Here is a 27,506-nt window from a genome sequence, read left to right on the forward strand (position 1 = left end):
TCTAGAATCGTCACGTGTGGCGTCCGCTTGGCTCGTAGAGTGTAAGTGCAGATTGCGGAAGAAACTGATTCCTCTATGGACGCCCGTTGGTCGCGACGAGGGCGGGTTTGCCGTTATGACAGACGCTGCAACAGTCTGAGGAGCTGCTGGTGCGGCCGTGGTAGTGAACATCCCCTTCCCTGTTAGCGGCACAGACGGGGATATAGAGCCCTAGGCTGGCGGAAGGCGGAGGGCGGCTGTTTGAATGCAGCCTGCGTGAGTTTCGACAAGGTTTGGCAGACGGAACAGTGGGCCGTTCACAGCATTCACAGGATAGCGGGCACAGGCATGTGTGGGAGATGTCTGAAGCAAATGGCAAAGGATGCAAATGCAAGGGCAAAGGCAGAGGCAAATGCACCGAACGGAGCGAGCGAACTGGGCGAACAGGCCGTCCAAGACCATCGGGTAAACAGGCCCAGCTCGTAGCCCTTCAGCTGGGCTAGACAGGACTCGGGCAGCCTTGGTGCTGCCCAGAATAACCTCGACTATACACAGCGCGCCGGAGCTGCATATCGTGATTGAGGCTACCGAGACGACAAAGCGGTCCGTTTCCTAATACGAGCCGCTCGCTGCTCGCAACCTTCCAGATGCCCTGGGCGAGCAGTTGATAGGTTGCGACGGATGCCAATGTCTGCCAGACGGATCTGACACGCACGCCCGTCATGGCGTTTTGAACCCCGCAGCCACCACCATGACCGCAGTACCCAGGTCGCATTTCATAATTATAGCTGGGCGAACGTATATCATCAACTCTCAAACCTGTCATTCGACATGGTCATGCGCTCGCGCTGATCGTAGAGCGTTGCCTTGTGGGGCCGGTCTTTGAATCGGAGGTGGCAGTGGGATCCACTGGCTTCTGCGCGGGCAGCGGCAGGTTGCACGTGACAGCATGTCATCCCGATATCCCGATCCATGGGATTTTTTCGGAACGCGCCAACGACAGCAACTTCACCCACCAAAGATATGCTAAGACCGCACACATACCGCCCACTGACCCGAGGGCTATCCAAGACGTCATCGGCGCTCACAAGATCAGCAACATGCGCAAGTAAACGGAGTTTAGCGACGGCCGTCGCAGAAGAGCGGGTTAGCATCAAGACACGCAACCAAGGAAGAAATACCTTCTAAACCGCTTTCTAGGACCCCGCCGAACTCGACCAAATCACCACACTTCCCAATGGCATCCGCGTTGCGACTGAAGCCCTGCCAGGCCACTTCTCTGGCATTGGTGTCTATGTTGACGCCGGCTCACGGTACGAAAACGATGCGCTGCGAGGAGTAAGCCACATTATCGACCGTTTGGCCTACAAGTCAACCCGTAATACCACTAGCGACCAGATGATGGAGAAGATGCAGACACTGGGAGGAAACATCCAGTGTTCCTCCAGCAGAGAGTCTCTCATGTACCAGTCCGCCACGTTCAATTCCGCCGTAGACACCACCGTTGGTGTGCTAGCAGAGACGATACGCGATCCCTTGGTTACGGAAGATGAGGTGCAGCAACAGTTGGAAACGGCCGACTACGAAATTGGCGAGATCTGGGGCAGGCCAGAACTGATTCTGCCCGAACTCGTGCACATGGCGGCATACAAAGACAACACTCTGGGCAACCCACTGCTGTGTCCCAAGGAGCGCCTACCCTTCATCAACCGTGCGGTTGTCGACGCATACCGAAAAGAGTTCTACAAGCCCGACAGGATAGTGATTGCCTTTGCCGGTGTGAACCACAACGAGGCTGTGCGATTAACAGAACAGTACTTTGGCGACATGGAGAAAGGCACCGGTCCAGCCCTCGTCAGCGTAGGCGACAGCGCGACATCCAACTCGCTACCACAGCAGCAGAACTTCACGGCTGACCACCCCACGCCAACCGGCGCACCCCCCGCAAACGTCCAAACTACTCTCCAAAATACCATTCTTCAAGAACCTCTCCACTTCCGCCACCTCCAGCGCCTCCGTAAACACATCCTTTGACCTCAACTTCCCTCCGATAGACACATCACTCCCCTCGCAATACACCGGTGGTTTCCTCACCCTCCCCCCCAATTCCACCACCAGCAAACCCCATGTTACCACGCCTATCCCACATCCACCTCGCCTTCGAAGCCCTCCCCATCTCCTCCCCCGACATCTACGCCTGCGCCGTCCTGCAAACACTCCTCGGCGGTGGTGGTTCCTTCAGTGCCGGCGGCCCCGGAAAAGGCATGTATTCGCGCCTCTACACAAACGTGCTCAACCAACACGGCTGGGTCGAGTCGTGCGTAGCTTTCAACCACAGCTACACCGACAGCGGCCTCTTCGGTATCGCCGCCGCCTGTGCACCAACCCACGTCACCCAAATGCTCGAAGTCATGTGTCGCGAACTCAAATCTCTAGGCGACGAAGCCGGCTACTCTGCCCTCAAGGACGGAGAGGTCCAACGCGCGAAAAATCAGCTCCGCTCTTCGCTCCTCATGAACCTCGAGTCGCGCATGGTCGAACTAGAGGATCTGGGCAGACAGGTACAGGTCCACGGCCGCAAGGTGGGCGCAAAGGAAATGTGCAAGAAGATTGAAGATGTTACTGTCAAGGATCTGAGAAGGGTTGCTAGACAGGTCTTTGGCGGTGAGGTTAAGAATGTAGGTGGTGGCTCGGGCGCGCCGACGGTGGTGCTGCAGGAAGGTGAGCAGGAGGGCTTCACTAGGAAGGACTTTACGTGGGATGATATCCAGTCGAGGATTGCGAGGTGGAAACTTGGTCGTAAATAGTTTACATGATATATGAGACAAAAAGCGGAGGTGTACGATCACGTCGATGGATGGATGAATACAGTGTATTATTAAGTTGAAGTGGGTATATTGAAATGAATTCATGACAAAAGAAGTAATGCTTGATCTCCTCTCCCCTAATCTACCCTTTTCTTATCAATCTGGCTGTTGAGAATGCAAAAATGCCTCGGCCTTCTGTTGCTCGCTGTGTCGTGGTGCCGTGTCTAAACTTGTATCTCATGAGGTCGTGCTCGTACTCTTATCGGACATGCTCTTCCCAGAGTAAGTGCAGCCTTTTCGAGTTGCCGCGAACCTCTTATCGGACATGCTCTTCACAAAGTAAGTGCAGCCTTATCGAGTTCCGGCGAGCCGCCTCGTTTCGTTTCCATAACAATGTCCGGTTGTGACTTTGGCCTCCGTCTCACACCTGCGCCATGATGCTCTGTAACCCAATATCGACATCCATCTCATCCCTACCATCACCACCAATCTCCGCAGTTGCAACCGCCGCACCAGAATTCTCTGGTACGGGGACGTCGATGGCCATGATATCCGGAGTATGAGTCTCAGCCGCCTCTTCCGTGAGGGCAACGCCATTGACCTTGATCTCGCCGCCCTCGTCCGTGGCGAAAGAGTATACGGAGAACTCAGAGTCCGTGGTACTAATACTGTTGCTTCCAGACCCGCTATCGACGATACCAGCAGTGTGTAGACCCACGTCCTCGAAGCCGCCCGTGTAGGTTCCGTTGCGGAGTTCGTTGCGCTCCTTTTGCTTGCGCACACGCCGCAAGGCACCGAGATCGAACTCTCCCATGGACTCATCACCAAGATCTTCGCGGACAGTGCCCGTCCGGGCGAGTGGAAGAGTGATGTTTGAGCCTTCCGAGCTGGACTCGCGGCCTGGACGGAAAATACCTTGGACAGCAGTCTTGAGCCCCTGGGGTGTGAAGAACGCTGTTGTACGGGATAGATCGCGTGCGATGTCGGCAGAGGAGCGGCGACCCATCTTGTAGAACCGACGTCGGGGGCGACGCTGAGCAGAAATTTCCTCGATGTCGGTCTGAGTCGTCTTGAAAGTGAGTGAGCTGGAGGTGCTAGCCGTGGATGGAGGAGGGTATGGGACATCGGCAGATGTAGCAAACGACGTCAGAGTCGGGATAGTAGATGGCATCGTGTCTAGGGTCATGGAAGAAGGTAACTTGTAGGTCTTGGTGCCGATGGTGCTCATAATCTTTGCTGATTTGGTCGGAAGCCGCTGAATATCTTCTCGTGTCATGGGCGAGAATTCGGCGTTGACGACGCCCACAAACGAAATATAGACACGGTCGCGATAGTACGGACGGCAGGTGTGACATGCTCTGAATGTGCATCCCAGTGACTTCTGTGGAGACGTTAGCCGTGTTCGCTTTGTTGGCCTCCCGCCGTCCAATTTGAGCAACATTGCTCTGACCTTTGTGGGAACGCTGTTGTACGTTCCGTCAGTGGCGTAGGGTGTCCGGACCATAGCCGTGAGTTTGGAGACGAAATCATTGACCTGGCTAGCCTCTTCCGTCATGGAAATGATCTCGTTGAGCTCCAATTTCAGGTTCTTGAGCTTTTCCAGTTGCTTATCCGTGTAGTGCCCCTTTTCTGCAGTAAGAATGATACTCTCGCTCAGGCCGATGGCTTCCAGCTCTTGCCGCAGACTGGATTTGCATGGCTTGATCTTGTCCACCTGCGGCGACAAAAGGTCAACGAGATTTACGAAGTCGCGGTCCTGCTTGCACTCATAGAGGAAACCAATGGATGGTGAGCGCCCGCAAACCTGGCACTGCAGGTCATGCCCGAAAACACGATCCATGTCCACATGCGTGCAATTCGGCGCCCGCACGCGTTTGGGCATGGCGGCGCAGTGCTTGGTTTAGTTGGAAGAGCCGAAAACGCTGAAGTCAAGAACAGCTGCTCTTGCGGTGTGGGCAGACGAGGTGGGGTAGAGGTGGAAGGCAAGTGGAAGGCGCGACCTAATCGAGGTTGCTCTATTAGGAAGGGTCGTAGGGGTCCAAGGCAGGCACACGTGATCAGTGGTCAAATTCCAATGTTCCAGAGAGAAAGAGTGGAGGCACCGAAAAGAAAACAGCAAGATCAGGTAACAGCAGAGAGTAAGAGAAAGAGCAAAGGGCAGCAGTTGACCGCCACGTTGCCTTCAAGGCGCAGAGAACATTCCGAGCAGGTAATCGGTTATTGCAGAAGTGACAGAAGGAAGAGACTTTGTAAACAGAGGAAGACTTCGTGGAGAATGTGCATATACAAAACAATCAGTCCTTGGCTTGGCGTTTATGAAGTTGAGGCAGCCAAACGTGCTGCTTGTCACTTCTAACCGCAGGCGACTCGCACGCTGGAGTTTTGACTGGATCCCTTTACCGACAGTTTCGACAGTGATTGATGCTGTCCCTAGGACATTGTAGTACGTTTGTTGGTGTTTCGGCGTACAGACGGGCTGACAGGCGAAGTCGCCTGCCGTACATTCCAGACAAACATGGCGAGCGAGCACGTGAAGGGACGAAGGGAAGAAAAACTGGTCAGCCACCAAGAATGGACTCAGAATACATGGTGAGGCAGAAAACGAACGAATTCATGGCCTGATGGGTGATCCTATCATAGTACAACTGTAGCAAGATAAGTCATCATTGGCGGCCTGATAAGGGGGAGAATGTAGCCTGACACTTGGTAGACCATGCCATGACTGAGTCAGGATACCCTGACACGATAACCTATCCATCCTTGCGACTGCATATGAAATACTCGGATGAAGTCTCGTCGACTGGCCATGAGCCTCTCATCTGGCGATGCAGAGTTGCAGTCCAATACCGCGGCGGCCTCCGACGCTATTCTCCGGCTCGCCCGCCAAAAAGCATGCAGGTGAACAGGTCCGATCAGCCCAGTGCCACACTCTCACTAGCCTCGATGGAGTCGATACAATGGTCCAAAACCACGGCTGTCAGACTGGATCCAAGAGATTGCAGTGTACAGTGCAGTTCTGCATATCCGCAACCGAGGTCGTGCTGGCGTGTCAGATCACGACACCTCCACTGAATCCCGCATCCTGCGTCGGCGCTAGCACGGACGCTCTCCGAGGCTGTTTACCTTCATCCCCAGCCATCCCCAAGTCCGCTTGACAGCACAGAATCTCCCCACCGCCTTCTCCCGGACGCCGTATCTTCCTTGTACACGCGCCCATCCGCAGCCTGCTGCCGTCGAAAATAATTGAGGCGCCATGTCGGTCAAGTTCGACAAGGAGACGATTCACACAACGGCCGCATTTGCCGACGCGGCCGGCAATGGAAAGGACGACCTGATGCACGAGATTGGGCAGGCCATCACCAAAGGCGGCGGTCCCAATGGATACCTCGCAGTGAGTTGTGGGCGAATGCAGACGTGATGGGAGCGCAGTAAACTGACTGGGCGCACCACAGGCATACCTCAAGCAGTTGCAGAGCAACCCGCTGCGCACCAAGATGCTAACCTCGGGCACTCTTTCTGGTCTGCAAGAGTTTTTGGCCTCGTGGATTGCGCACGATAGGAGCAAGTCTGGCCACTACTTCACCTCGCGCGTCCCCAAGATGGCCATCTACGGCGCCCTCATCAGCGCGCCTCTTGGACACGTCTTGATCAGCGCTCTGCAAAAGCTCTTCCAAGGGCGCAAGAGCCTCAAGGCCAAGGTTTTGCAGATTCTCGCTAGCAACTTGATCGTAAGTGCCGACATGCGGAGCCGTTGAACCTTAGTCGGTCACTGGTCACTGACAGTCGCAGATCGCGCCCATCCAGAACAGTGTCTACCTCATCTCCATGGCCCTTATCGCGGGCGCCCGTACTTTCCACCAAGTCAAGGCCACTGTCAAGGCCGGCTTCTGGCCCGTCATGAAGGTCAGCTGGGTCGTCTCACCCATCTCCCTGGCCTTCGCCCAGCAATTCCTGCCCGAGACGACTTGGGTTCCCTTCTTCAACATTGTCGGTTTCATTATTGGTACTTACATCAATGCGCACACCAAGAAGAAGAGGTTAGCTGCTCTCAGGCGAAAGCACTACGGCGACGGTGGTGGCAGTGGAAGGAGTCAGGCCCCGGGCAGCCGTCCAGCCAGCCGCCCCAACAGTCGCCCAGGCTCAGTAAGCGGAAGGCCTCCTGTCGACGAATACGGCCGTCCCGACGACCGTCCCCGCTACTAAATACAAGGGCTGCCGTTGACGGCGCAATAATGTCCGAAGTCCCCTTCGCCGTCATATCCCCATCGGTGGTAGCAACCATCTACCATCGAGAACAAGGCTCACCCGACCCGTCTTTGCTTATGTGTTACGACAAACTCGGGGGAAAGAGATTCGGCTATCAGTCAGGCGCTTCAGCATCTAGTGCGCTTTCATTCTCCGTCCTCCTACGCGATCTGTATATCCCATCTGTTTTCCTGTTCAATGCTTGGAGCCGCGACTGGCGTTCGTAGCATGCTCCATGAAATATACCTAGTATTATTTACCTCAGATCCGTCCTTTTCAGATTGTGCACTCCGGCGTTTGTTGGATGTGAGATGATATTTGTGCGAATATTGACACTTGTTAGGTCAAGTATGAAGCGGCAGATCAGACCGCTTACCTACCAACGCAATTTTCTGACACACAGCCATCAGCCCAGATCACGCCGAACACAGTGCTACACGAGTTGGAACTAGCCATGTCATCTTGTGCCACGCCGAAGCTTACCGGGCCCATAGCTTCGGATACACGTCACGCTATCAAAGTATCTCGATTGTCACGGTCAAAGGCGCGCCAATGGATAGAGCCCTATCGTACACTACTCGGGCCCGAACGTTTGGATCCTCATTGACAAACAATATGTGATCGCGACTGTATCACCCTCGCTTTGATAATCACTAGGTTCGCACTGAACGGAGTTAGTATGGAGGAACATGGGCCGAACAACTATGCTAGGCAACGGTCGAGCATCGTGAGATTCCCGTTCCATCAGACTATATAATGATGATTTGCATCGCCTCTCGAATCTCTCCATCCACTATCCATCACTTTTTCACATTCAATCCGGACATCCCACTTCTGCCAGCTTGATGACGCCAGGCGCTGCCAATCAGCTCGCATTGCTCCCGCTCACTGAATGTTTCTTTGCTGGAGCAGCACTCGTGCGGTCTCGTTCAAATCCCTCAGACTCGGAACCGGATCTGTGGCTCCCTTTCCAGCCCTGCGACAATCATCGTCCACTGTCAAGTGTCGCGAGACGACTTCAAGATCCGCTCCTGCGATGTGATAGGGATCTGGGCTGGAACATCGACTGGGCTGTGGCTTTCTTCGTCGACCACTTGGAGCAGAAATGGGATGATGCTGCTGAAATGCTGAGGAACATACGGATACGAGCTCAGTCACTTGAGGATGATGGTTTAAGAAAGGAGATCCCATATCGAATCTTCAACAAGCTGGACGAGGTGCTCTTCGCTGGGCATCTCAAGAATGCCGTCTTTCTCGATATCAGCAGCTTGGGTTGTGATGTCTCCGGGGCTACATATACGCATAGATTGGGACCAGACCCGGACGTCAAACGCATCTCAATCATTCTCAACAAGGACTCACTGGTTCGGGCAAAAGATATCGTCGCCGTACTAATCCACCACATGATTCACGCGTACTTCCTCATCGCTTGTGGTGGACAAAAGGAAGAAGAAGTGGACTACGGACGCCTCAGTCACGATTTTCATTTCGGCAAAGTCATGCTTACCATCAAGAAACTCTCAGCCGCTCATGGCAGAGAGCTCACACCTCTCAACTACGGACACAGCTTACCCAAGATGTGCTACCTGGACGATGAATACTACAGTCCGCGGTGGCGGGATGAATTGGAACAGGAAGATAAAGAGGCATGGTACTGCAGCCACTGCCACCACAACGTCCAAGGACCATCGGCTCGTGAAGTAGACAAATGGTACGACAATATCTGCAAGTCCCTCTTCACCCAGCCACCCAGTGTCCGTGAGCCCCTCGTCCATACATACAGCTCTCGACGCCACGAGCTCGAGTCAACCCGTAGAGGCACACTACCCCCGTCCACAAAGACCGTAGAGTTCCTCCACCAAGACATCCCCATACTTGTCGAAGCAGACAAACTCACCGAATACCCCAGTATCCCCAAAGCCTTCGCCAAAGCAGGCCACACCCGTTTTCTAAAACTCCCCGACGAAACCTCACCAGAAACAGTTCTTCGTTTCCTGGAATTCCTACACACAGGCTCATACAGCCCCTCGCCTTCCTCTTCCACTGCCAGTGACAGAAAACCCCATGCCCCTATCATCACACCACCCTCCCCCACCACTGCAACGGAAACACCCCTCCTAACCGCCATCCAATTCGCAAACTTCGCAACCCAAATGTCCTTTTCAGAATGCAAAACACACGCCCTATCCCACCTAGCCAGCCCCATAACCTGCACCGAAGACCCCGTCGCCGTACTCACGGAAATTTATCGTGGCGGTTGTGAGCCAGATGCCGAGCTTAAGAGTTGGGCGCGCGCGTTCCTTGTGGCTGTGCCGGAGTACCAGCGTCACCACGAGCAACACTGGAGCCATATCGATGTTGCAGCAACGGCCTTGTCGCTCCTCGGCTTCGGTGGACGTGGACCTGGCGTCGGTGTTGGTGTGGGTGGAAGTGGTGAACCACCCAACCTCATCAAATTAGAAAAACCTGCGTTGCCTTACCAAGCTCGTTTTCTGGCGGCGGTGGAGGCGAGTGGGGCGTTGGAGAATGATGTTGTGAAAGCGAGGGCGGAGTTGGAGGCGAGGGGGTGGTATAATCTCTCTACGTTAGCCATGGACGAGTGTCTATGTGTCTTGCCTGGTGGTGCGGCGAGGACCGACGGGGGTCTGGTATGTGAATCATGTCTTCATGGGGACATGTGTTGGCGTAAGACACCATCTCGCGTTGGCTTTGAGCTTTCTTCATCTTCATCTTCTTCGTCGTCGTCTTCCTATCACTACCAGCACCATCTATCCACACCTCTTCACTCACGCGACTACCGCCCTCTCTCCACCATCCTCGACCAACAACGCCATCTCAAAGCCCTGCGCAGAGAAAAAGAACGCGAGCTAGCCCGAGAAAAGGAGCAGATCAAAAAGTTGGACAGGGAAAAGGAGAGAGCGAGGGAGACGAAGGAGGTATTGGAGCTCAAGGCTGCGAGGGAGGCGTTGTTGGAGAGGTTGAGGTTTGAGTGTGGGTACTAGGTAGTAATGTTTGAGTGGGTGTTATGGATGGGATATGGGAATCTGGCATTGTTGGGTTGTTCTTAGGGTTTGGGGCAAGGGGATGCGAAGCTGTGTTTTGTATGATCTCGGATTTTTTTTTCTGTAGAGAGCGAATGAACATGACTAGAAACATGAAAACATTAGGCTTAGTAGAAGCAGGCCAACAAAGGAATGGCCATACAAAGCCTTGTTTACGTCGAGATGAACATGTTTCGCCTGATATACGTGGTACCATGTCGGCAGTGGCTCTGTGCTTCTTCCACAACAATCAAAATCAACTTGGAAATACATCACCAATTATCGAAATACGGCACATGTCTTACAGAATCTGTAGATGAATCATTGATTGACTAGTCATTAGGGTACTCCCATTCTGGTAACTACACTAGTGAGTCCTTCCATACGTGTTAGGATACATTCTGTACCCACACTAGTGAGGCACTTCCAAACGTATTAGAATACCGTCCTGCCCGGCAGAAAGTCTGAACAGGTCCATGCCATGGCTTGGCTACTAGTATCTGCCACCTGGAGGCGGAGCACTGTACTGCTGCTGACCTGGATAGCCTCCGGGTCCGCCTGGTCCGCCTGGTCCGCCTGGTCCGCCTGGTCCGCCTGGACCACCTTGAGGCGGCCGTTGCTGACCGAACTGACCTGGAGGAGGGGCTCCGTATTGACCTGGAGGAGGGGCTCCACCATACTGCTGCTGAGGAGGCGCACCATACTGTCCTGGAGGCGGGGCTCCGTACTGGCCCTGAGGAGGAGGTCCACCGTATTGCTGTGGAGGTGCGCCGTACTGGCCTGGAGGGGGAGCTCCGTATTGTCCTTGGGGAGCTCCGTAGCCAGCAGGGGCCTGGCTGGTCTTCTCATCCTTGCTATCGTAGCTGCGATCGATGGCACCTAGAAGCAGCTTGATGATCCATAGGTCCGGAGTCAGGTCTACAGGTGGGTTGGCACGTGCCATCTCCTCTTGTTCGTTCTCGAAGTCTACAGTTACATTAGCAAGAATCATACATGGAAATGCAACAACATACTGGAAGTGCAGTCGACCTCGGGGCCGATGACGGGGTGCTCGTCAAGTTTACTGAGGAACTTCCTGGCCGCCTCATCGTTGCCAACCTGAGCAAACTCGAATGCGACAGCACCGCGACCATACTGAGGAAGGCCCTTGAGGGTATCAAAGGCATATGAGATGGCGTCGAAGATGGCGTTCTGGGGCTCTCCAGCGGGTTGACCGTCTGTGATAGCAATGACCAATACAGGCTTGCGCAGCTGGCCACTCCTCGCCCTATCGAGAACTATACCATCAATAACCTTTTGTCGCATAGCAGTACCCATGGGCGTGAGGCCCTTGAATTGGACACCGCGCATAACCTGTTCGATTTGGGCCTCTGTGCAGACGCCATCCTGCATAGGTCGACCCTGCTGATCGCGAACACCGGAGAGATCAGTGTTCATGAAGCGAAGGGAGATACCATCTGCGTCGAAGAGTGTAGCAGCAAAAGAAACTCGCTCCAGGATAAGGCGCAAGTCCTTGATACGGCTACCCTCCTCTTCGAACTGCATGGAACCACTGTCGTCTTCACTGCGTCAGTATCGCCGAAACAAGTCGAATTGGAGGACTTACCAATGTACAGAACAATGTCGTACAATGCGAGCTTGACAATATCATTGGCAATCTCCTTCTGGATGCGCCAGCGTTGAATGACCTGATTGATCTTTGACGAAGCCTCTTGAGCAATCTGGGCGATTCTAGGGTCGCCTGGCGGGTAGAAGGGCTGAAGGTTCTTTTCCTGGATACAAGCTTGGAGTAGCTGTTTGTAGCCTTCTACCTCAGCGGGACTACCCTGGACCTGCTGTAGAGGAGGAGCGCCTCCATATCCACCTTGAGGCGGAGGAGCGCCGTACTGTCCCTGAGGAGGTTGTCCTGGTGGCCCACCCTAATCAAAAGTTAGCAAAAACCCGACTTGGTAATGTTTTCTGCTAGCTCTGCATCTTTCATCGTAGGCTTGCGTGGATTCCATAGCAAAGAAGAGTAGCGTTTGAGACTGGCCAGAGGAAAGGTTTTACAGGTCGAGCAGGGAGATATTGTGGATCGGTACAAACATTTTGCTGGTAACCCGGTGGCTGACCATAGGGTTGACCGTAAGGCTGACCATATTGTGGTTGTGGTTGTCCATAAGCAGGTTGTTGCGGCTGTCCCCACTGGCTGTGCTGTCCATAGAGTTGAGGGGGTTGCTGTCCGTATGGTTGCGACATCTGGGCCTGGTTCCACTGGGCTGGTGGTGCTTGTCCTGCCTGTGGAGACTGTGGGAATGGCGACTGGGGATACGGAGACTGAGACTGAGGATATGGGGACTGAGGCTGTTGGCCCGGTGGTGGCGGGGGAGGTCTGTTATACCCCGACTGCGCTTGGGGATACGGTGAAGATGCGCCGTAGTTTGGAGGAGGTGGTTGTGTGAAGGGTGACTGGGGAGGAGCGTACGAGTTGGGTCGTGGTGGCATAGGAGGACCCGGCTGTGGTTGCGCGTAAGAACTAGGCGCCTGCACAGCGCCGGGCTGATAGGCGTTGTAGCTGGTCGCCATTTTGCTGGATAAAGGCATGTGTGGCTGAATCCAGGAATGAAGTGTGGCGGAGAAAGTCCAAGGTGGATAGGTTGCAAGCGGAGAGTTTATTGGAAACTAGAGGCGATGTGGAGACTCCGGAAAGGCTTGCGAATGCCCAGAGATATGTGGCGGGTAGGACAGGTGATGACGATGCAGAGCAAGCAAGAAAGTAGAAAAGAAAGAGCTTTGGCTTAACTTACCCCGGGAGGACCGGCACCGGCACCTGGGTACGCTTGGTACTGTGGCTGCCCAGGCTGCGTCACGTCAGTGAGTGATTACAATGCCGCGTTTGAATTTTGGGTACTCACATAGCCTCCTGGTCCGCCTTGCGGAGGCATACCAGAGGCAGCATTGGCGGCCGCCATCTTGGATGCGAGCTGTAGGTACAAGTCAGCCCCAACGATGACGCACGCGGGGCATGGAGGGGCAGCCACGGCAACGGGGACAGCCAACTTACACCCATACTATCAGTTGCGCGAGTTTATTGTGTTTCTAGGTTGTGAAGGAGAAGGTTCAAGGTTCAAGGTTCAGTCAAGGTTGATTCTCAAGATGTTGTTGACGTGAGGAAGATGTAGGTCAAATAGAGAGAGAATGCCTTGCGCCGCTCGTCAGTCAGTAGGGAGCGCAATGGCCTTGCTCAGCCCCAGTGGACATGGTTGCACCGCCCCATGTGCAGGTGAGTCGTCATTCGCCCAAGTCAGCCGGTTGCCGTTCCTTGGACGGTTGTGGTTGGGCTTCGGGCTTCATTCACGATTTAGTGCGAAGACGCAAAGCCGACAGGCGCCACGTTTGCATGTGCTGTTACAACGAACGAGCGGGGCACCATCAGGCAATCAAATTAATAAACATCGAATCATCTACTTGTACAAATCACTGCGCCTCGCTTCTATTTACCAATTACCAATTACTAATTGCGACGCAGGTGCACATGCAATGATGCCGTAAGCAGTCCAAGCCGGCACGCGGCCGCGTTGCAGCTGACGCCACAGTGACTATTTCTCCACATAACCACAGTGGCACCACCTCACCCAATCTGCAACCTCGATACTGTCCCTTGGCCTGCGAGAGTCCAACTACTACTACTACTACTACTACTACTACTACTACTACTACTACTACTACTACTACTGCGTCTATATCCTTTTATCCCCAACGGAACATAGATGGGAGAGGCTCACTAAGTCGGTGTCCCATTGCCCCTCCAATCCAAGTCCATGGCGTAACAAAGCCATCTAACATCAAAATACCGAATTGCTCTACATGACGAGTTAGCACATATTTGCATCCTGCTGTAACCATTGGTCATGCTTACTCATCTGCGTCATAAACACAGGTCCTATCATCGGGGTAGCGAGCTCTCGATATATGTACGAATAGGCACGCTGCTTAACGATGAGAGGGAAAACCAACAGGACCTCAAGATTGAATATCACGATGCCGACAAGATACAATGCCATCACTGTTGACAACGACCGTAAGATTGCAAAGGCAGGGTTGGAGATGGGTACCCAGTAGAGACGTTGGCCACCTGAAACCTTGTCAGCAATGAAAGACTACGCCAAATACAGGTCCATGTCGATTTCACTGACCTTGCTCGACACGAACTTCGCCCGTATAAAATGGTGCCTTAAAAATAAAGCCAATCATCTGGTACAATGACCCCACAATCCCGAATCCCATAGTTATCATTAACCACACTGCAACCCTAGGAACAGCGAAACTATCCTTGGCGAAGTATATTTCGTACCCAAAATAGGGGAAGCCCGTGCAGAACAGCAGTACGATAAGTCTCTTTTCATGGTCAGCTTTCGGCACCTTGTCGCGGTGAGGCACATACCCAGATTATGACAAATATCGGCTCTCCTTGCATAGCTCTTCCCAAATGCGTCAGAGGTTGTGGTTCCCCTGGAATGTATTTGTAGCGCGTCTTCTTGTAGGCTGAGGTTCTGTTATTTTAGCTGCGGGATCATGTAGGGCAGATTTTTGGCAAACGTACAATATCAATATGCGAGATTGTTTTGAGTCGAGTTAGATGATGGAAAAAAGCGACGAGTCATGTTGTTGGTTGTTATACACTTTATGATGAGCATCTCGTCAACGAAAAAGGACAAAGGAGCAACGCCACACCGAGATACCGCAAACGGCCTTGAATCACAAGAGAACAATGGCTTACTTCTCTAAAGACCTATGTGTACCAAAAAATAAAAGGCCCTTTCTGGCATGCTGCATCTTCTTGACTGAGCCCCTGATTGCACTACTGAAATTGATTGTCACTCGGATCTGGCGCAGTATATCCTTTTCGAAACAGAAATCCCTGCAACCTATCTTCCATCCTCGCAAACTAAAGCATCATCAGTTTCTGTTTGCACAATGTGCAATACCCTGTAATTCTTTTTGGATAATGAGATGACTTACGAATCCCCTTCCTTGCACACCGTCTCTGACCCAAACACCATAACTACCCATCAGGTTTGCCATCATGATGTCTGTACTCAGACGATCTCCCACAACTGCAATCTGCTCAGGCTTTGTGACTCCAGACTCTGGATGCGCCGTGAAGTAAGCCATGACTTCTTCTTTGCAGCCAGGCTTCTTGGTCGAGTGACGCAGGACTTTGATGCCGGTATTGGCTTCCAGAATAGCAGCTTCGGCATGGTCTTTGTCAGAGGAGGTACCGGCTGTGTTTGAAACAATGAGCAGCTTTGTGCCAGGATATGCGCGTCGGAGGCGCTGGAAATGGTCCTTTGTATTTTTAGTCAGGTGACGGTGTGCTAGATTAGCTTGCGCCTACCTCATAGGGCTTGTGTATCTCGTTGGTATGTGGAACGGCGAAGCAGTTGTCTTTGTCTAGGACTACCGCTCGAATATCGGCTTCTTTCTGCCCATTTGCGCCATCCTTTCTTGGAAATGCTTTTGACAGAGGAATTGGCAGGTGATTGAAGGTCGAGACTGTATGCTGAGGTAAGCACAAAGTTGGTTCCCTTAGCAGGCGGAACACGTTGAGGGTCCCTGATATATTCATTGCAGGATGCAAGTCGGGAGGTGCAGGAGCCGGACTGAAGCATGGCGCTCTGTCGCCTAACTTATTGATGCAGGTCAAAACGTGTTTGTTCCGACGGTTCCGAGACTTTCCGAAATACAGCTTTCCCGAATGGAGGGCGACAAGAATATGCCCTGGGATTTAAAGCATCTCGTCTATTTCAGCTTGAGTGTTAATTTGCATGGTACGTTAAGAGGCTATGGTATGGGTGTTATTCCACTATGGAAACAGAAAGCAACATGTCAACTCCATACACTTGCATATAGCGAACTTACACTGATCTCTTTGTAGACTTGTTCTACTCTACATATGCACACCGGTTGACATGTACATCATCAAAGATAGTTCCGTTCGTTAGACTTCTCAAGTGAAGGTGGAACTCAATGGCGGAGACAGGTACGGATGACTAAGACATGGTCCAAGCTCAACCTCAACTTTGTGTGGACTATATCACTACGCGCATGCGCTTTGCGTTCACGCTACGCAATCCACAACGTGTAGTACTCCCAGGATCGAGTAGGCTATACTTTGCGCGACCAAACTATCCTAGTTCCCACGCAGATACGGTCCCACATTTCGACGGCTCGACTCACCGGTTTTCGCGACTTGAACCAAACGTTTCTACGACATCCTACGCCAACGAACCCAAAAACGCAGTGCATTGAGGACTCGCATATTGGACAGCAAAAATGACTAGCACTATTGGCATTCCGATCAAGCTCCTCAACGAGGCAGCTGTAATGTCTCCCATATACTGCAGACCGCCAGAAGTTTGTACTAATGCTGCGCAGGGCCACATCGTCACGCTTGAGATTACCTCTGGTGAGGTCTACCGCGGCAAGCTTATCGAGGGTATGCCTATATGTTTCTGTCATAACTTGTACACTTCTGGCTAACGGCTTGCAGCTGAGGACAACATGAATGTTCAGTTGAAGGACATAACCGTGACTGCCCGCGACGGTCGCGTGTCGCATCTGGAACAAGTATACATTAGGGGCAGTCATGTCCGATACTTCATTGTCCCAGATATGTTGAGGTATGATAGCCAGGGCTGATATATATGGACGTGTGCTAACAGATACTAGAAACGCGCCCATGTTCCGATCGAGAGGCACGAGGGGTCGCGGTGTTGGTCTTGCGCGTGGTAGGGCGACAGTCAATAGGGCAAGGGCCAGCACTCGCGGTGGTGCCGGCGGTCGTTGAAACACATGAGGGGATCGAGCAAGAATACGACATGGCTAGAGACCGAGCTACTCAATGCGCAAGAACACCGAGGATGCAGTTTGGCCTGGAGAACTTGGGTACGGAATGCAGGGATAGGTATGCAACCAGATCGCTTTTGCTGGACATACGCTGAAGAATGAGATAGCAAGGGCCTACAGAATTGATGATACCTTGGGATGCGAATGAAGGCGCGCTTTTTCGTCATGCACATTTGCCTTTTACTACATGTAATATTACTGAGGCAAATTTGCGCAATGATTACTCAACGCAAACTGGACGTGGTTGCCATGTCTCCAATTCTTGCACACTTACCCCACAATGAAAGGCCAAGTTAAGACCTCACCCCCGAGAACTCCGCAACGCAACTCGACACTTTTTCCACCACAACTCAAAATGGATAACGAAATGGATATCAAGAACCCACGACGCCTTCTTGCAGTGGGAGCACCTGATTCTGGTGTCCTTTCGCTGCTCAAGGGTGAATATCATCATCATCGATCTTGAGTGTTTTGCTGATGTCGCACAGAACTTACAGGTTCCGCCCCAGAGCCAACTTCCGGAACGACCGCCGGCCTTACGCACGAATGGCGCCTCGAAACCAAATACTACTCTGCTACGATCCCAATATGGGTTGATGAGCTATCCAACGTCGTGGAATGGCGCACAGAGTTTACAAAGCCCGAAGCGCGCGAAGTCGTCACCGCACTGGGAGCGTGGATATACTGCTTCAAACGACCGGTAGAGGCGGGCGATCTGGAAACGATAAAGCAAACCATGCAAGCCGTGTCGGATGTGATTGAACGCGCCTGTGGATACGACGGTGATGTTGTGTGCTTAGCCATCGCGATGCCGCAGTCTACGACACCATATCTGGAGAAGAGCAGTGAGGAATGGGAAGAGCTTGCCATGGACTACGGCTTCGAATACATCGACTCGGAAAAGAAGGGCAAGAACGATTTTGGTGAGGCTATGGGAGTCCAACGAGTGCGTGAAGCGCTTGAGGCTGCAGAATGGGAAAGCTTAGACTTTCCCGAGGACGAAGAGGGCTTTGATGCGAGCTTTGAAGCAGAAGAGGCGGAGATGAATATGGAGCTGTTCGACATGAAGGGTGCGCTTGGGGGATACGATGGGGACGAAAGCACAGAACCTGGGGATAAAGAGGTCGAAGATTTAGAAGTCATGATGCGAAAGATGGTAGCCATCAAAGAGATGGGAGAGGGCATGTCAGAAGCAGAACGAAAACGTTTCGCCGCCAAAGCAGTCAATGACCTACTAAAAGATCTCTAAAACCGATAACACATGGCACAAAAACATACACCCACTTACCGAAAACATGCGCGCCTCAACTGTCTTCATCACCCACACTTAACTCTTCACCCCAAAGCACATGAGAAACGGAAAATCCATCTCCCTCGCCGGCTTCCCATCTTCCGCCTCAACCTCCTTCCTCAACACAAATGCTTCCTCAACCTTTACCTCATTAAACCCCGTCCCCAACAACAGTTCCTCCATCTCCGCCCTCTTAATCCCATGCCGCTCCACCCCTTCCCTCTTCTCCACCGGATGAAACGGCACCGCCTCTGGCCCAAAATCCTCGTAATCAGTCAACGCAACCACACCCCCCGGTTTCAAACATTTCATCATCGTCGCCAGGATATCCGGCATGGAGGGAATATGGTGCAGCGTCAGGTGCGACACGATGAGATCGAAGCGGTACGAGTACGGCGGTTCAGCAGTCTCGCCGCGCTGGGTGGCGAGGAGGGCGGCGGCACTTTGTAGTTCGTGTTCATCGGGGTGTGTGAGGTAATGGTTTACGGAAGTGAGGTTCTGGTGTGAGGTGTCGAGGTCGGCGAGCTTGGTGTTGAAGGCGGATATCATTCCAGAAGCTGTGTCGACGCCAATTAGGCTGCGTACGCGCGGGGCCAGCATGAAGGAGAGGAGGCCGGTGCCGCAGCCGATTTCTAGGACGTCGAGGTCTGTTGGGGTGGGTTAGTTCGTTTAGTATCTTTCTTTGTTGGTGGGTTTCTTTCATATATATGTATAGCTAGTTTCTATCTAAATGGAGTATTCGTGAAAGTTTCGAATGTACCTTTATTCCGACCATCTTTGAATGCTGGCACGTATTTTTGTATCGCGGCGAGCGCGGCTTGAGTGCTTTCGACGTGCTTCTTGTTGGAATCCCACTCTAGCGCTTCTTTGCTGAAGCGCGCATTGTTGATTTCTTGGTTCGAAGACATTGTTGTCTTTGGTTTGGCGTGTGAGCTTTCGATTGTGACCTTGGTTGTGGTTGTGGCGTCATCGTGGTGTAGTGCATGGAGATGATGAGTGGGGTTGCGGGGCAGAGTCCTCGGATTCAAGTCTGAAGGTGGAATTGCGACTTAGTCTATGGAGCTGGATGTGAGCATATTGTTACTCGTTTTTAACAGAAAATTTAGTTCGTACTTTAGCCTTTGACGGTTTGTCCCAACGGAACACAGTACTACTGAATCAGGCCGCGCGCTGGGCATGTCTTCCCAGGAACAAACCTGGAAGGAAGGATAGAGAGATTGTGTAGACGAACTTCATATTCGAGAATACAGAATGTGGCAGTGCAGAAAGAATAAAACTTGTCTAATAACAATGAAGTGCTTGATATGGCGATTTAATGTCTATTAGTTGAGGGTGTCGTTAATAATTCTCCCTGGTGGCGCTGCCATATCGATAATGTCCGGTATAGGTACTCGTTAAGCACTCAAAGGTTGAGAGAAGAGATAATTTCACGTATCAAGCAACCGGAATGGGCAGATGGTGGAAGCGACAATATATGTAAGGATGAACAGAAAAAAATGCGTAAATAAAGGCAATGAGACACTCCTATTACAATGTGGTGTCCAGTTTTAAGAAAGAGCGCTGGGAGGGCATAGAAAGGTAACGTAAGAGCAGAGTCATGTATTTTAGAAAAGACTATAAGAACCATCTAATATATGACCGCAATAGAAACCTAACCCAAAAGAAAAGAACCCCCCTCTATCTGCGTAAACCCCCCTCAACGATTCCCAAACGTCCAAGCATCCCTCTCGCTTCTCACAAACCACTCCATCTCACCTCCACTAACCTTCTTCCCACACTTCCCACAAAACACCTCTTCACACATACACCCCTCATCCTCCTTCGCAGACCATGGCCTCATCATTCTCTCCTCCAACCATCTCGCAAGCGCCTCATCCGCACACCCCGTAATTCTGGCCACACCCACGCCCCTAATCCCCCAAAAGAGTCTCAACACACTAGCATCACACCCGTTGAACATGCTCTGCCAGACGTGAATTTCCAAGTACTCCGCACCCGTAAAAGCTGCCGTGACACTTTTTGCTGAAAACCGCGGATCAGTATCTAGTCTGAGGTTGAGTTTCCAGCGACGGATTTTGCTGATGTGGGTGGTGTTCAAGACGGGTTTCGCGGGCGAGATGAGATGAGGCAGTGATGTGAGAATTGAGGCGTGGGCGTTGAAGATGTGGGTTGTGTATGGTAGGTCCTGTGCTTCCTCGTGTATTCTTTTGCAGGTTGAGAGAATTGCAGGATATACTGGGGTGGATTTCCCAGCAACTGCGTTGATGGGATCGGTGGCTAGAGCTTTGCTGCTGGGTGTGCCGGCGCAGAGGAGTTCTTCGTAGATTTGGTTTCGTAGTTCGGCGGGGAGACGGAAGAATAGGGAGTCTGTTTGATCACTTCTCGAGAAGCGGTTTCGAGGTTGTTGAGATGGGTGAGGCCTCTCAGACGGTATGGCGCCTTTGTCCAAGGGTGATGGGTTGTTGAGCGTAGTGGTAGACATCAGTGTTGGTTCGTTTGTCCGCGCTATAGGCATGTTGAAGTGCGCTGCGAAGTAGTATGCAGATGTCATCGTGTGGTTGATGTAGTGCTCTTGATGTTGAGTGCCAATTGGTACAAAAACTCTTGCTTGTCGTAAAAGCCTTGATCGTAAATTATCGGTGTTGATACAACTTGATCTCTCTCAATCGGGTAATCAGTTGTTGTCGACTACTAACGGTAGTTGTCGTAGTGGCTGATTGTATTGTTGCGGCTGAATATGCTTCTCCCAACACGGAACTTACTTTGCTCTTATATACAAAGTCATTCGAGAAGATTGAGTCATGAACATGTTAAGACATCCAGCGCGTCATCACGTTATCGGTTTCAACGATAAGGAGTCGGGCCCAACGACATCGTATGCAGATAGCGTGACTTGGGAAAGGTCGCGCCACCAACAGCTTGGCATCACTCCACCAATTCGGTTCATGTGGCGCTCTTCAGTGTCTCGAAGGCCTAGCGGTTTAGATATAATTTCATCATGACCACACTGCTCGATCTTATCTCCTTGCACAGAACGATGATTGTTCCATTCACTTTGTCACCAGATTTCGTCGCTGGATCAGCCTTGCGGGGTCATCAAAACTCCTTGCTCTTGCTACGGCTGATGCAGCTCAAATTACAATTGTTGAGCACAGGACTTACACTGCGCCCCGTTGGGAATGGATAAGGACGGGTCCTACCCGGTGTGCGACATTTGAAGCGGCATGGTGGCGTGATTGGTGTCTGTCAACGCCGTGCGAAAGTCGGTCAAGGGAGCCGGGGTGGAATTCTCGCATTTCGCTCGGATTTCACGCGATATGGTGCAACGTCAAGTATACCATCTCTCGTAGTCTCATTTCTGTCTGGTTTTGCTATCGTACACGAGTCATGTCTCATAAGTCGTTCCGTTGTCATGGTTGACACTGGATGTGTGCTGAAATCTGTACCCCAGGGCAGGTCTGGACGTCTCTTCTTCCTTCACATTATTGTGGCCTGTATTTCTTCATCCCCTTTCACTTGATTTGAACTCTTAGATCACGATACCCGCAATACCGACTCCGACTGCAGCTGCGACACCTCTGATCCAGACTCCCCCTGCGGTTGGCGCAGCGGCTACTTGCGTTGGCGCAGCGGCTATAACGACTGTCTGAGTATGCCCGATCTCGCCTGTCAGCGTACCCAACCCGATCCCACCCTTACCTGGCAACGGAGCATGGACTGTCGAAGGCTTGAAGTCTAGGGATACTGTATATGGTACCCAGGTCGAAAATGTTCCGCCGATGAAAGTCTCTTCCCATACCACCGTGACAAAGGGCACATTGCTAAACGGTGCTATCGGTACAGTTGTGGGTGATACAGCGGGCACGACTGCGTCGGGTAGAATGGTGGTAGCGGTTGACAAGATAAGACTGACCGAAGAAACGACTGTCGGAGCTGGTGCTGGTGCTGCAACTGGAATTGGAGCTGGTGCTGGAATTGGATTGAGGTCGGCGGGAACGGGTATGGCAGGGACTGGTTTCGCGGGTTGTTGAGGAGCCGGAGCTACAACTGGCAGTGTTGTGACGGGAACTGGTGGTTCTTGAGCAGGCAGCTGTCCGAATGGCGCAACACGTGGTGCTTGACGAAGCCTATTCAGATGTGAGTATCTACTACACACTCACATGCAGAAGCATATCCTACCCAATGCTGACTGGCCTGGCTATAGCTGTCATAGTAGGCCCAAGTGAAGTCGGCGCTGAAGCAGGACTCGCCATCATGCTTGTCGGAGAGTTTTGCTGGTACAAGGACTCCTCATACGGCCTACATGCTACCAGCGCAACGAGGATAGCAACGATTGCGTAGACCCGCATTGTGTACTACGTGTTGCGACAGGACTCCCCGTTACGATTGCCCTGAGGACGGCGGGTGCGACTGACTGTGAAAGCTCCGGTGTCTTCGTCCGACAGGATCCGTCCAGCGCGTGAATGGAGATGTCGCAAAGGTAGACCTGTAGCTGTGATATTTTGCGAAAAAGTACAGACGCGCGTACCAGCAACAAAAAAAAGTCGTACGACTGTCGACCCCGCTTCTTGAAGTGTATCAGGGTGTAAGAAACACGCCGTGTAAGGAAAGTGACAGATAAGAAGTGAATGGGCCAAACGCCAAAAGAGCGCGCTCTATATGATTGATTGCAAAAGAGCGTTGAGGGTGAAGAAATCGACTGGGCGAAGCTGTGTTTACGGTCTTGATGGGGTGACAAATGCAGGCAACTGGACCCTGAACCGGATGCTGCAGGAGCGCTTCTTGGTGTAGAAAGTACTCACTACTTGGCCCGTTTGCAACATATATATCCTGTGTGAGCAGAGTGTCTCATCCCATGATAGTATGGAGCGTAGGACGCGTGTTTGTCGCAAAGGGGCGAAGTGAGCATCATGTGTGTTTCATGGACAGATGTGTGACCAACCTTAACGAATCCTCCTCTAGCAAGAAGAATGTACTATCCAGTAATAACAGTATCAACTCTTTTAAACCTCCATTCTACAGTTTTGTATCGATATACGACTCAATGTCATGACTATTACCTTGACAGCTGCGCTCACAAACAACACAGCTCTAGTTGTATATCCCCATATCTCCCCATATCCTGTCGTACCCTACCGTACTCCCAACCCAAAAAGCCGCCTCGGTACACTCTACCCTCCGCCTAAAAAACCCTACCCGAAAACACCTACAGCTGACCCTCGCAACAACATCAAGAAACAAGAGACAAGTCCCATAAACACGATATATCCTACTACCTGTAAGCGCCGCCGCTAGCAGTAAACAAGCTTTTCTAATCGCCCTAGCGCCCCAAGTCAAAAGCTTATCATTTCGAAAAACAGGGGACGAATCGAGAGTCGAGAGTCGAGAACACATGTGGCGCGGCGCAAGGAGTGAGGGGTCCCGAAGATACAATGAGGTACAGCATGAACTTGCATCAAGCAAGCAAGTGCTCCGTGTGAGTCACCCAGTCCTTGCTGCTTAAGATAGTTGAGTAAAGGTGAATGCATGCTATATGCAAGCTTTATCTAGCATTTTCGTAGCACCACAGCAACAGAGGAATCATTATAATAACATGACATCACAACACAACGGTCAACAATATAATAATAATAATAATACTAACTCTAAACTAAGGGTTCTAGACTCCCCCTCTAGCTAGTTATTCACCTAACCCACGAGCCCAGATAAGTCTTCTATCAGTGCCTCCGCTTCTCCCCCATCTATCTATGTATGGTATCCCCCATTCCAGTACCCACATCCACATCTACATCCGCCGATAGCGCAAAGGAATACAAATCGCAAATAGCCTTTTCCTCCCTTACTCATCTAACTTCAATCTCCACCATCTGCCCCCCTCTCAGCCTAGCAGTAGTCCACCCACGCACCCATCGCAACCACGTGCACAGCAGTAGCAAAACAACACTCATATCCACACCCACACCCATATGAACAAAGCGCTGCACAACGATGACGTTGATGACAACGATATCGCCAGCACACTCCCACCCGCGCCCATCTCCAGTTGCCTCGACACGCTGGTCTCGGGTACGGTAAACGTCAAACACGCCGGTTGGGAAAGAACTAGCTAGCCAGTTACTCTCTGTACTAACCTTCATCTTCTATATTTCTTTGCATCATCATCTTTTATTCTTCCAATCTTCCAACCTTCCAAGCTAGAAATGGGTAAAGCGAAGCGACGTGGAAGCAAAAAAAGGGGCCTATGACATCGATGACGTTATTCGCTCGGTACACGTATATAAGTGTGTGCCTGTGTGGGTGTGGAAGAATGAAGCTAACCAGTTGATCGCAATACCAACAACAGCGGATGTGGGAAAGAGCAGCATGGGAAAAGGAGACAGCAAACATATTTGTTGATGGTGCACAGTCCAAAGAGTAAAGCCCCAAAGGTTAATCCTACTTGCTATTTTAATCTGGATTTTGACACGGGTCAGGGCTGCGTTGGCATACGTACTTGCTTTTGTCACGGCGTGATCCGGACGGACGGGGCCGCCGGCAAGTTGTGAGGCGGCAAGTCCGGTTCCGGCCGGAGAAGCCGAAGAAAGGAGCAGAACAGGAGAAGTGGGCAATAACGCGAACAACACGACATACGATGTGATTCAGATATGATCTATGTTGTATTGGTGTGTGTATGATGGTGGGTTTTTTTGGTGTTAATTCGTTATGCTAATAGATGTAATTTTCCGCTATTTTTCTACCAAAAGGTTGCGGAGGAGATATTTTGATACGGCATTCGAGGGCAGGGTATAAGATGGCCATTTTGTTTTCAAACGCAAACGCGCATTGCCATGTAATCTTTCTGCGGAAAATGAGACAAGAAAAATACGGTTGTTGCTGGAACCGTGAGGAGCGGGTATGCAAAGAAAGAAAGCTGGTAATCAAAGCAACAAAAAGCCGCAGCGGGGAGCTCCTTCCAATCGCTGACAAAGATCCCCGTCCAAGTGGTACAGGAGAGAAAAGAAGAACCGAAAAGAAAAGGGCGCCGATAATGGCGAACGCAAAAAGAGAGAAGCTGGGCGTGCTGCTCAGTCGTGTGAGGTAAAAGGGTATATACAAGAAAACAACAAGGGGATGAGAAGTCGTGCGGTAAATATGTCGCAGAAAGAAGGGGAAAGACTCCGAAAGATGGGAGGGTATCCAAAGAAGTAGTAGGCGGGAGGCTCAAGGTAGCCGTATTAAACTCCATAGTAAAGGTGGTCGTATGCTCGTCAAAAGGTTACCAATTCTCGAAACGCCAGCAGACATGAAATGAACTGTAGCATGTGGAAAGTGCAAAGGTATCCGTGTCATAGAGAAAAATGCGGATGTCCTACCACGCTGGTATTGCGCTGAGTAGGGCGACGAATACTGGGATTGCGAGTGACCATGATTGACTACCAAAGGTGCTCGTAGCACTTCCAGAATAAATCTTCTGGCCTGGTGTCTTGTTCGTGGATTTATCTTGCGAGAAAAAGTACGTCTTTGCTGCTTCTGGGCCTTTGCTTGGGTCTGGGATGGTCGTCTGGCTCGGGATAGCACACACTTTGGCTGGGTCGAATGTTGGGCAGCGCTTCTTGTAGTCGTTTTGCGATCGCTCGGTATCCGTAGAGTTGAAGTAGGATTTCATGTACGAGATGGTCATGACGGTGTCACGATCCGGGGGGCCAGCAGACCATGATGGGTCACCGTTGCTCCAGTGGTTAAAGAAGATGCTACCGCTGTCGGTCGGGACATTATCCCGAATTTCGCTGAGCAGCTGTCCATCCACGTAGAAAGAAACGACATCCTTGGTCCAGTCAAATCGGTATTCGTGAAACATTTCGTCCGGTCGGAAGTTGAGTCGCTCGACCTTGAAGCCATTGGTTCCTTGAGCGGCAAAGCCGTGGTTGACGGATTCCGGACTTTGGAGAACGAGATTTACAGCACCTTGGGAGTTGTTGAATTGGTGAGATAGGAACTCCATATCGATTTCTTGCGAGTTGTTGTGGTACTGCGATGATTAGTCAAAGTTGTTTATAGCGCAAAGGGGTGGCGTACGAAGAAGAATGCGCCGCAAGTTCCGGAAGAGTTTGACAGCTTCATGCCCACGCGGAAACTTCCAAGTAACGAGTCGTTACGCAGTGACACAAGCTCAGAACCGCTAACATAGCCATCTTGATGTTGGCCGCGCACCCAAAGCTGGAGTCCTGCATCCCCACCAAGCTTCGATTCACCCGACCAGGCCTTTGAATCCTTCAATGGGTTTGCGATGACATTCTCCAGTTCCATGCTCTTTCCGAACGGTCCTCTGGCATTTGCGGGGGTAACGTTGTAAACTTGCGGCGCCCAGCCCACTTGGTGAAAGTTGTCTGTTGAAGTGTGTAGAAAGTCATTTTCGACTAGTTCGGTAAAGACGGCGTAATTAGGATCGCTTGTCGAATTGACAGAGTAACCGCATTCGCAGGCGGCATTCGCTAAAAGGGAGTCAGCTGGAAGCCTTAAAGACTGATTGCGCGAGGCGACATCGCGGTAAGAAGCGAGGAGGTCAGCTTACAGAAGCGAGACAAGGCCAATAATAAGAGGCACGGCAAGGCGCCCCATGTACTGCGAAATGCCATGTTGAGCGGTAGTAGGAAAAAATTATATTATAGCGAACGACTAGTGTTTGAACTGGTTGGATGAAAAAGAAAAAACGCAGAGAGCAGCGGCGTAGCTTGTGTGTGATGGATTTGCGAAGGCCGGGGCAAAAGTAAAAGAGGGCGGGAGGTGGGCAGCGCAATGGCTGATGATGAAGCAGTGTTGCTTCCCTTTCGCAAAGGCAAAAGCCGGCGCGCAAGCCCAATAGAGAGCAATTTACGGACGCAGGAACCACTCACGACGCCTAGGTGGTCTGGGCGCCTCCGCTGTTTCCTCAGGGATCGCCCGTCAATGGCACCGAAATAACGTGTACGAGGTCGCTTGGTGGGTCGCCCAGTAGCGTCCCAAGCCTGGGCTAAGAGGTGTAGTGTTGACGAGCATCTCGTATGCAACCTTCTGGTTCATCAGCTGCACGGCTAGCGGCGCGCTATACAAACTAACTGCCAACCCAGTCTTTGTTTGCTGTGAATGTACGGTATCTGTCCATGCATCCGCTCATTCGTGCATTTGCGCGTCTGCCAATCCGCTCGACGACGCGTACTGATCGCGATAAGGAAGGCCTGCACCCTCCCTGTCCCTCCAACACCCCCCTCAGAGGCTCGGAAGCAAAATGCGCGTCTT

At 51.8% G+C, this 27,506-nt stretch overlaps 13 protein-coding genes across 13 annotated transcripts; 6 read left to right on the forward strand and 7 right to left on the reverse strand.

The window, feature by feature from the left end:
• Nucleotides 1–1,002: 1,002 nt before the first annotated feature.
• Nucleotides 1,003–2,013, forward strand: PtrM4_109420 (mitochondrial-processing peptidase subunit alpha; the record flags this gene model as incomplete). Its single annotated transcript, XM_066107841.1, has 2 exons — nt 1,003–1,125; nt 1,180–2,013. The coding sequence occupies 2 exons, from the start codon at nt 1,003–1,005 to the stop codon at nt 2,011–2,013; spliced, it is 957 nt and encodes a 318-aa protein (XP_065962290.1).
• A 92-nt stretch (nt 2,014–2,105) lies between these two features.
• PtrM4_109430 (mitochondrial-processing peptidase subunit alpha) lies at nt 2,106–2,786 on the forward strand (the record flags this gene model as incomplete). Its single annotated transcript, XM_066107842.1, has 1 exon — nt 2,106–2,786. One exon carries the CDS (start codon nt 2,106–2,108, stop codon nt 2,784–2,786), a length of 681 nt encoding a protein of 226 aa, XP_065962291.1.
• A 421-nt stretch (nt 2,787–3,207) lies between these two features.
• Nucleotides 3,208–4,668, reverse strand: PtrM4_109440 (Tymo-45kd-70kd domain containing protein; the record flags this gene model as incomplete). Its single annotated transcript, XM_066107843.1, has 2 exons — nt 3,208–4,167; nt 4,237–4,668. 2 exons carry the CDS (start codon nt 4,666–4,668, stop codon nt 3,208–3,210), a joined length of 1,392 nt encoding a protein of 463 aa, XP_065962292.1.
• Nucleotides 4,669–6,039: 1,371 nt separating this feature from the next.
• Nucleotides 6,040–6,989, forward strand: PtrM4_109450 (Mpv17-PMP22 domain containing protein; the record flags this gene model as incomplete). The annotated part of the gene is made up of 3 exons (XM_001935823.1): nt 6,040–6,177; nt 6,239–6,514; nt 6,576–6,989. The coding sequence occupies 3 exons, from the start codon at nt 6,040–6,042 to the stop codon at nt 6,987–6,989; spliced, it is 828 nt and encodes a 275-aa protein (XP_001935858.1).
• Nucleotides 6,990–7,018: 29 nt separating this feature from the next.
• On the forward strand, nt 7,019–10,033 carry PtrM4_109460 (DUF1421 multi-domain protein; the record flags this gene model as incomplete). The annotated part of the gene is made up of 3 exons (XM_066107844.1): nt 7,019–7,203; nt 8,077–9,679; nt 9,794–10,033. 3 exons carry the CDS (start codon nt 7,019–7,021, stop codon nt 10,031–10,033), a joined length of 2,028 nt encoding a protein of 675 aa, XP_065962293.1.
• Nucleotides 10,034–10,434: 401 nt separating this feature from the next.
• Nucleotides 10,435–12,637, reverse strand: PtrM4_109470 (ARG80, Regulator arginine metabolism; the record flags this gene model as incomplete). Its single annotated transcript, XM_066107845.1, has 5 exons — nt 10,435–10,439; nt 10,676–11,038; nt 11,086–11,631; nt 11,679–11,991; nt 12,158–12,637. The coding sequence occupies 5 exons, from the start codon at nt 12,635–12,637 to the stop codon at nt 10,435–10,437; spliced, it is 1,707 nt and encodes a 568-aa protein (XP_065962294.1).
• A 212-nt stretch (nt 12,638–12,849) lies between these two features.
• Nucleotides 12,850–13,023, reverse strand: PtrM4_109480 (uncharacterized protein; the record flags this gene model as incomplete). The annotated part of the gene is made up of 2 exons (XM_066107846.1): nt 12,850–12,912; nt 12,967–13,023. 2 exons carry the CDS (start codon nt 13,021–13,023, stop codon nt 12,850–12,852), a joined length of 120 nt encoding a protein of 39 aa, XP_065962295.1.
• Nucleotides 13,024–14,912: 1,889 nt separating this feature from the next.
• Nucleotides 14,913–15,680, reverse strand: PtrM4_109490 (hydrolase HAD superfamily; the record flags this gene model as incomplete). The annotated part of the gene is made up of 3 exons (XM_066107847.1): nt 14,913–14,999; nt 15,074–15,400; nt 15,450–15,680. 3 exons carry the CDS (start codon nt 15,678–15,680, stop codon nt 14,913–14,915), a joined length of 645 nt encoding a protein of 214 aa, XP_065962296.1.
• A 707-nt stretch (nt 15,681–16,387) lies between these two features.
• PtrM4_109500 (LSM1, Small nuclear ribonucleoprotein (snRNP) protein) lies at nt 16,388–16,901 on the forward strand (the record flags this gene model as incomplete). Its single annotated transcript, XM_001935819.2, has 4 exons — nt 16,388–16,435; nt 16,490–16,550; nt 16,605–16,734; nt 16,784–16,901. 4 exons carry the CDS (start codon nt 16,388–16,390, stop codon nt 16,899–16,901), a joined length of 357 nt encoding a protein of 118 aa, XP_001935854.1.
• Nucleotides 16,902–17,240: 339 nt separating this feature from the next.
• Nucleotides 17,241–18,209, forward strand: PtrM4_109510 (RNA-binding protein Puf family, translational repressor; the record flags this gene model as incomplete). Its single annotated transcript, XM_001935818.2, has 2 exons — nt 17,241–17,400; nt 17,449–18,209. The coding sequence occupies 2 exons, from the start codon at nt 17,241–17,243 to the stop codon at nt 18,207–18,209; spliced, it is 921 nt and encodes a 306-aa protein (XP_001935853.1).
• Nucleotides 18,210–18,287: 78 nt separating this feature from the next.
• Nucleotides 18,288–19,159, reverse strand: PtrM4_109520 (methyltransferase type 11; the record flags this gene model as incomplete). Its single annotated transcript, XM_001935817.2, has 2 exons — nt 18,288–18,898; nt 19,012–19,159. The coding sequence occupies 2 exons, from the start codon at nt 19,157–19,159 to the stop codon at nt 18,288–18,290; spliced, it is 759 nt and encodes a 252-aa protein (XP_001935852.1).
• Nucleotides 19,160–19,947: 788 nt separating this feature from the next.
• PtrM4_109530 (uncharacterized protein) lies at nt 19,948–20,802 on the reverse strand (the record flags this gene model as incomplete). The annotated part of the gene is made up of 1 exon (XM_001935816.2): nt 19,948–20,802. The coding sequence occupies one exon, from the start codon at nt 20,800–20,802 to the stop codon at nt 19,948–19,950; it is 855 nt and encodes a 284-aa protein (XP_001935851.1).
• Nucleotides 20,803–25,599: 4,797 nt separating this feature from the next.
• PtrM4_109540 (glycoside hydrolase family 16 protein) lies at nt 25,600–26,866 on the reverse strand (the record flags this gene model as incomplete). The annotated part of the gene is made up of 3 exons (XM_066107848.1): nt 25,600–26,259; nt 26,307–26,722; nt 26,803–26,866. The coding sequence occupies 3 exons, from the start codon at nt 26,864–26,866 to the stop codon at nt 25,600–25,602; spliced, it is 1,140 nt and encodes a 379-aa protein (XP_065962297.1).
• Between the last annotated feature and the right edge of the window lie 640 nt (nt 26,867–27,506).

The sequence above is a fragment of the Pyrenophora tritici-repentis genome, chromosome 5 (assembly GCF_003171515.1).
Source record: "Pyrenophora tritici-repentis strain M4 chromosome 5, whole genome shotgun sequence".
In the NCBI taxonomy this organism is placed as follows: domain Eukaryota; kingdom Fungi; phylum Ascomycota; class Dothideomycetes; order Pleosporales; family Pleosporaceae; genus Pyrenophora; species Pyrenophora tritici-repentis.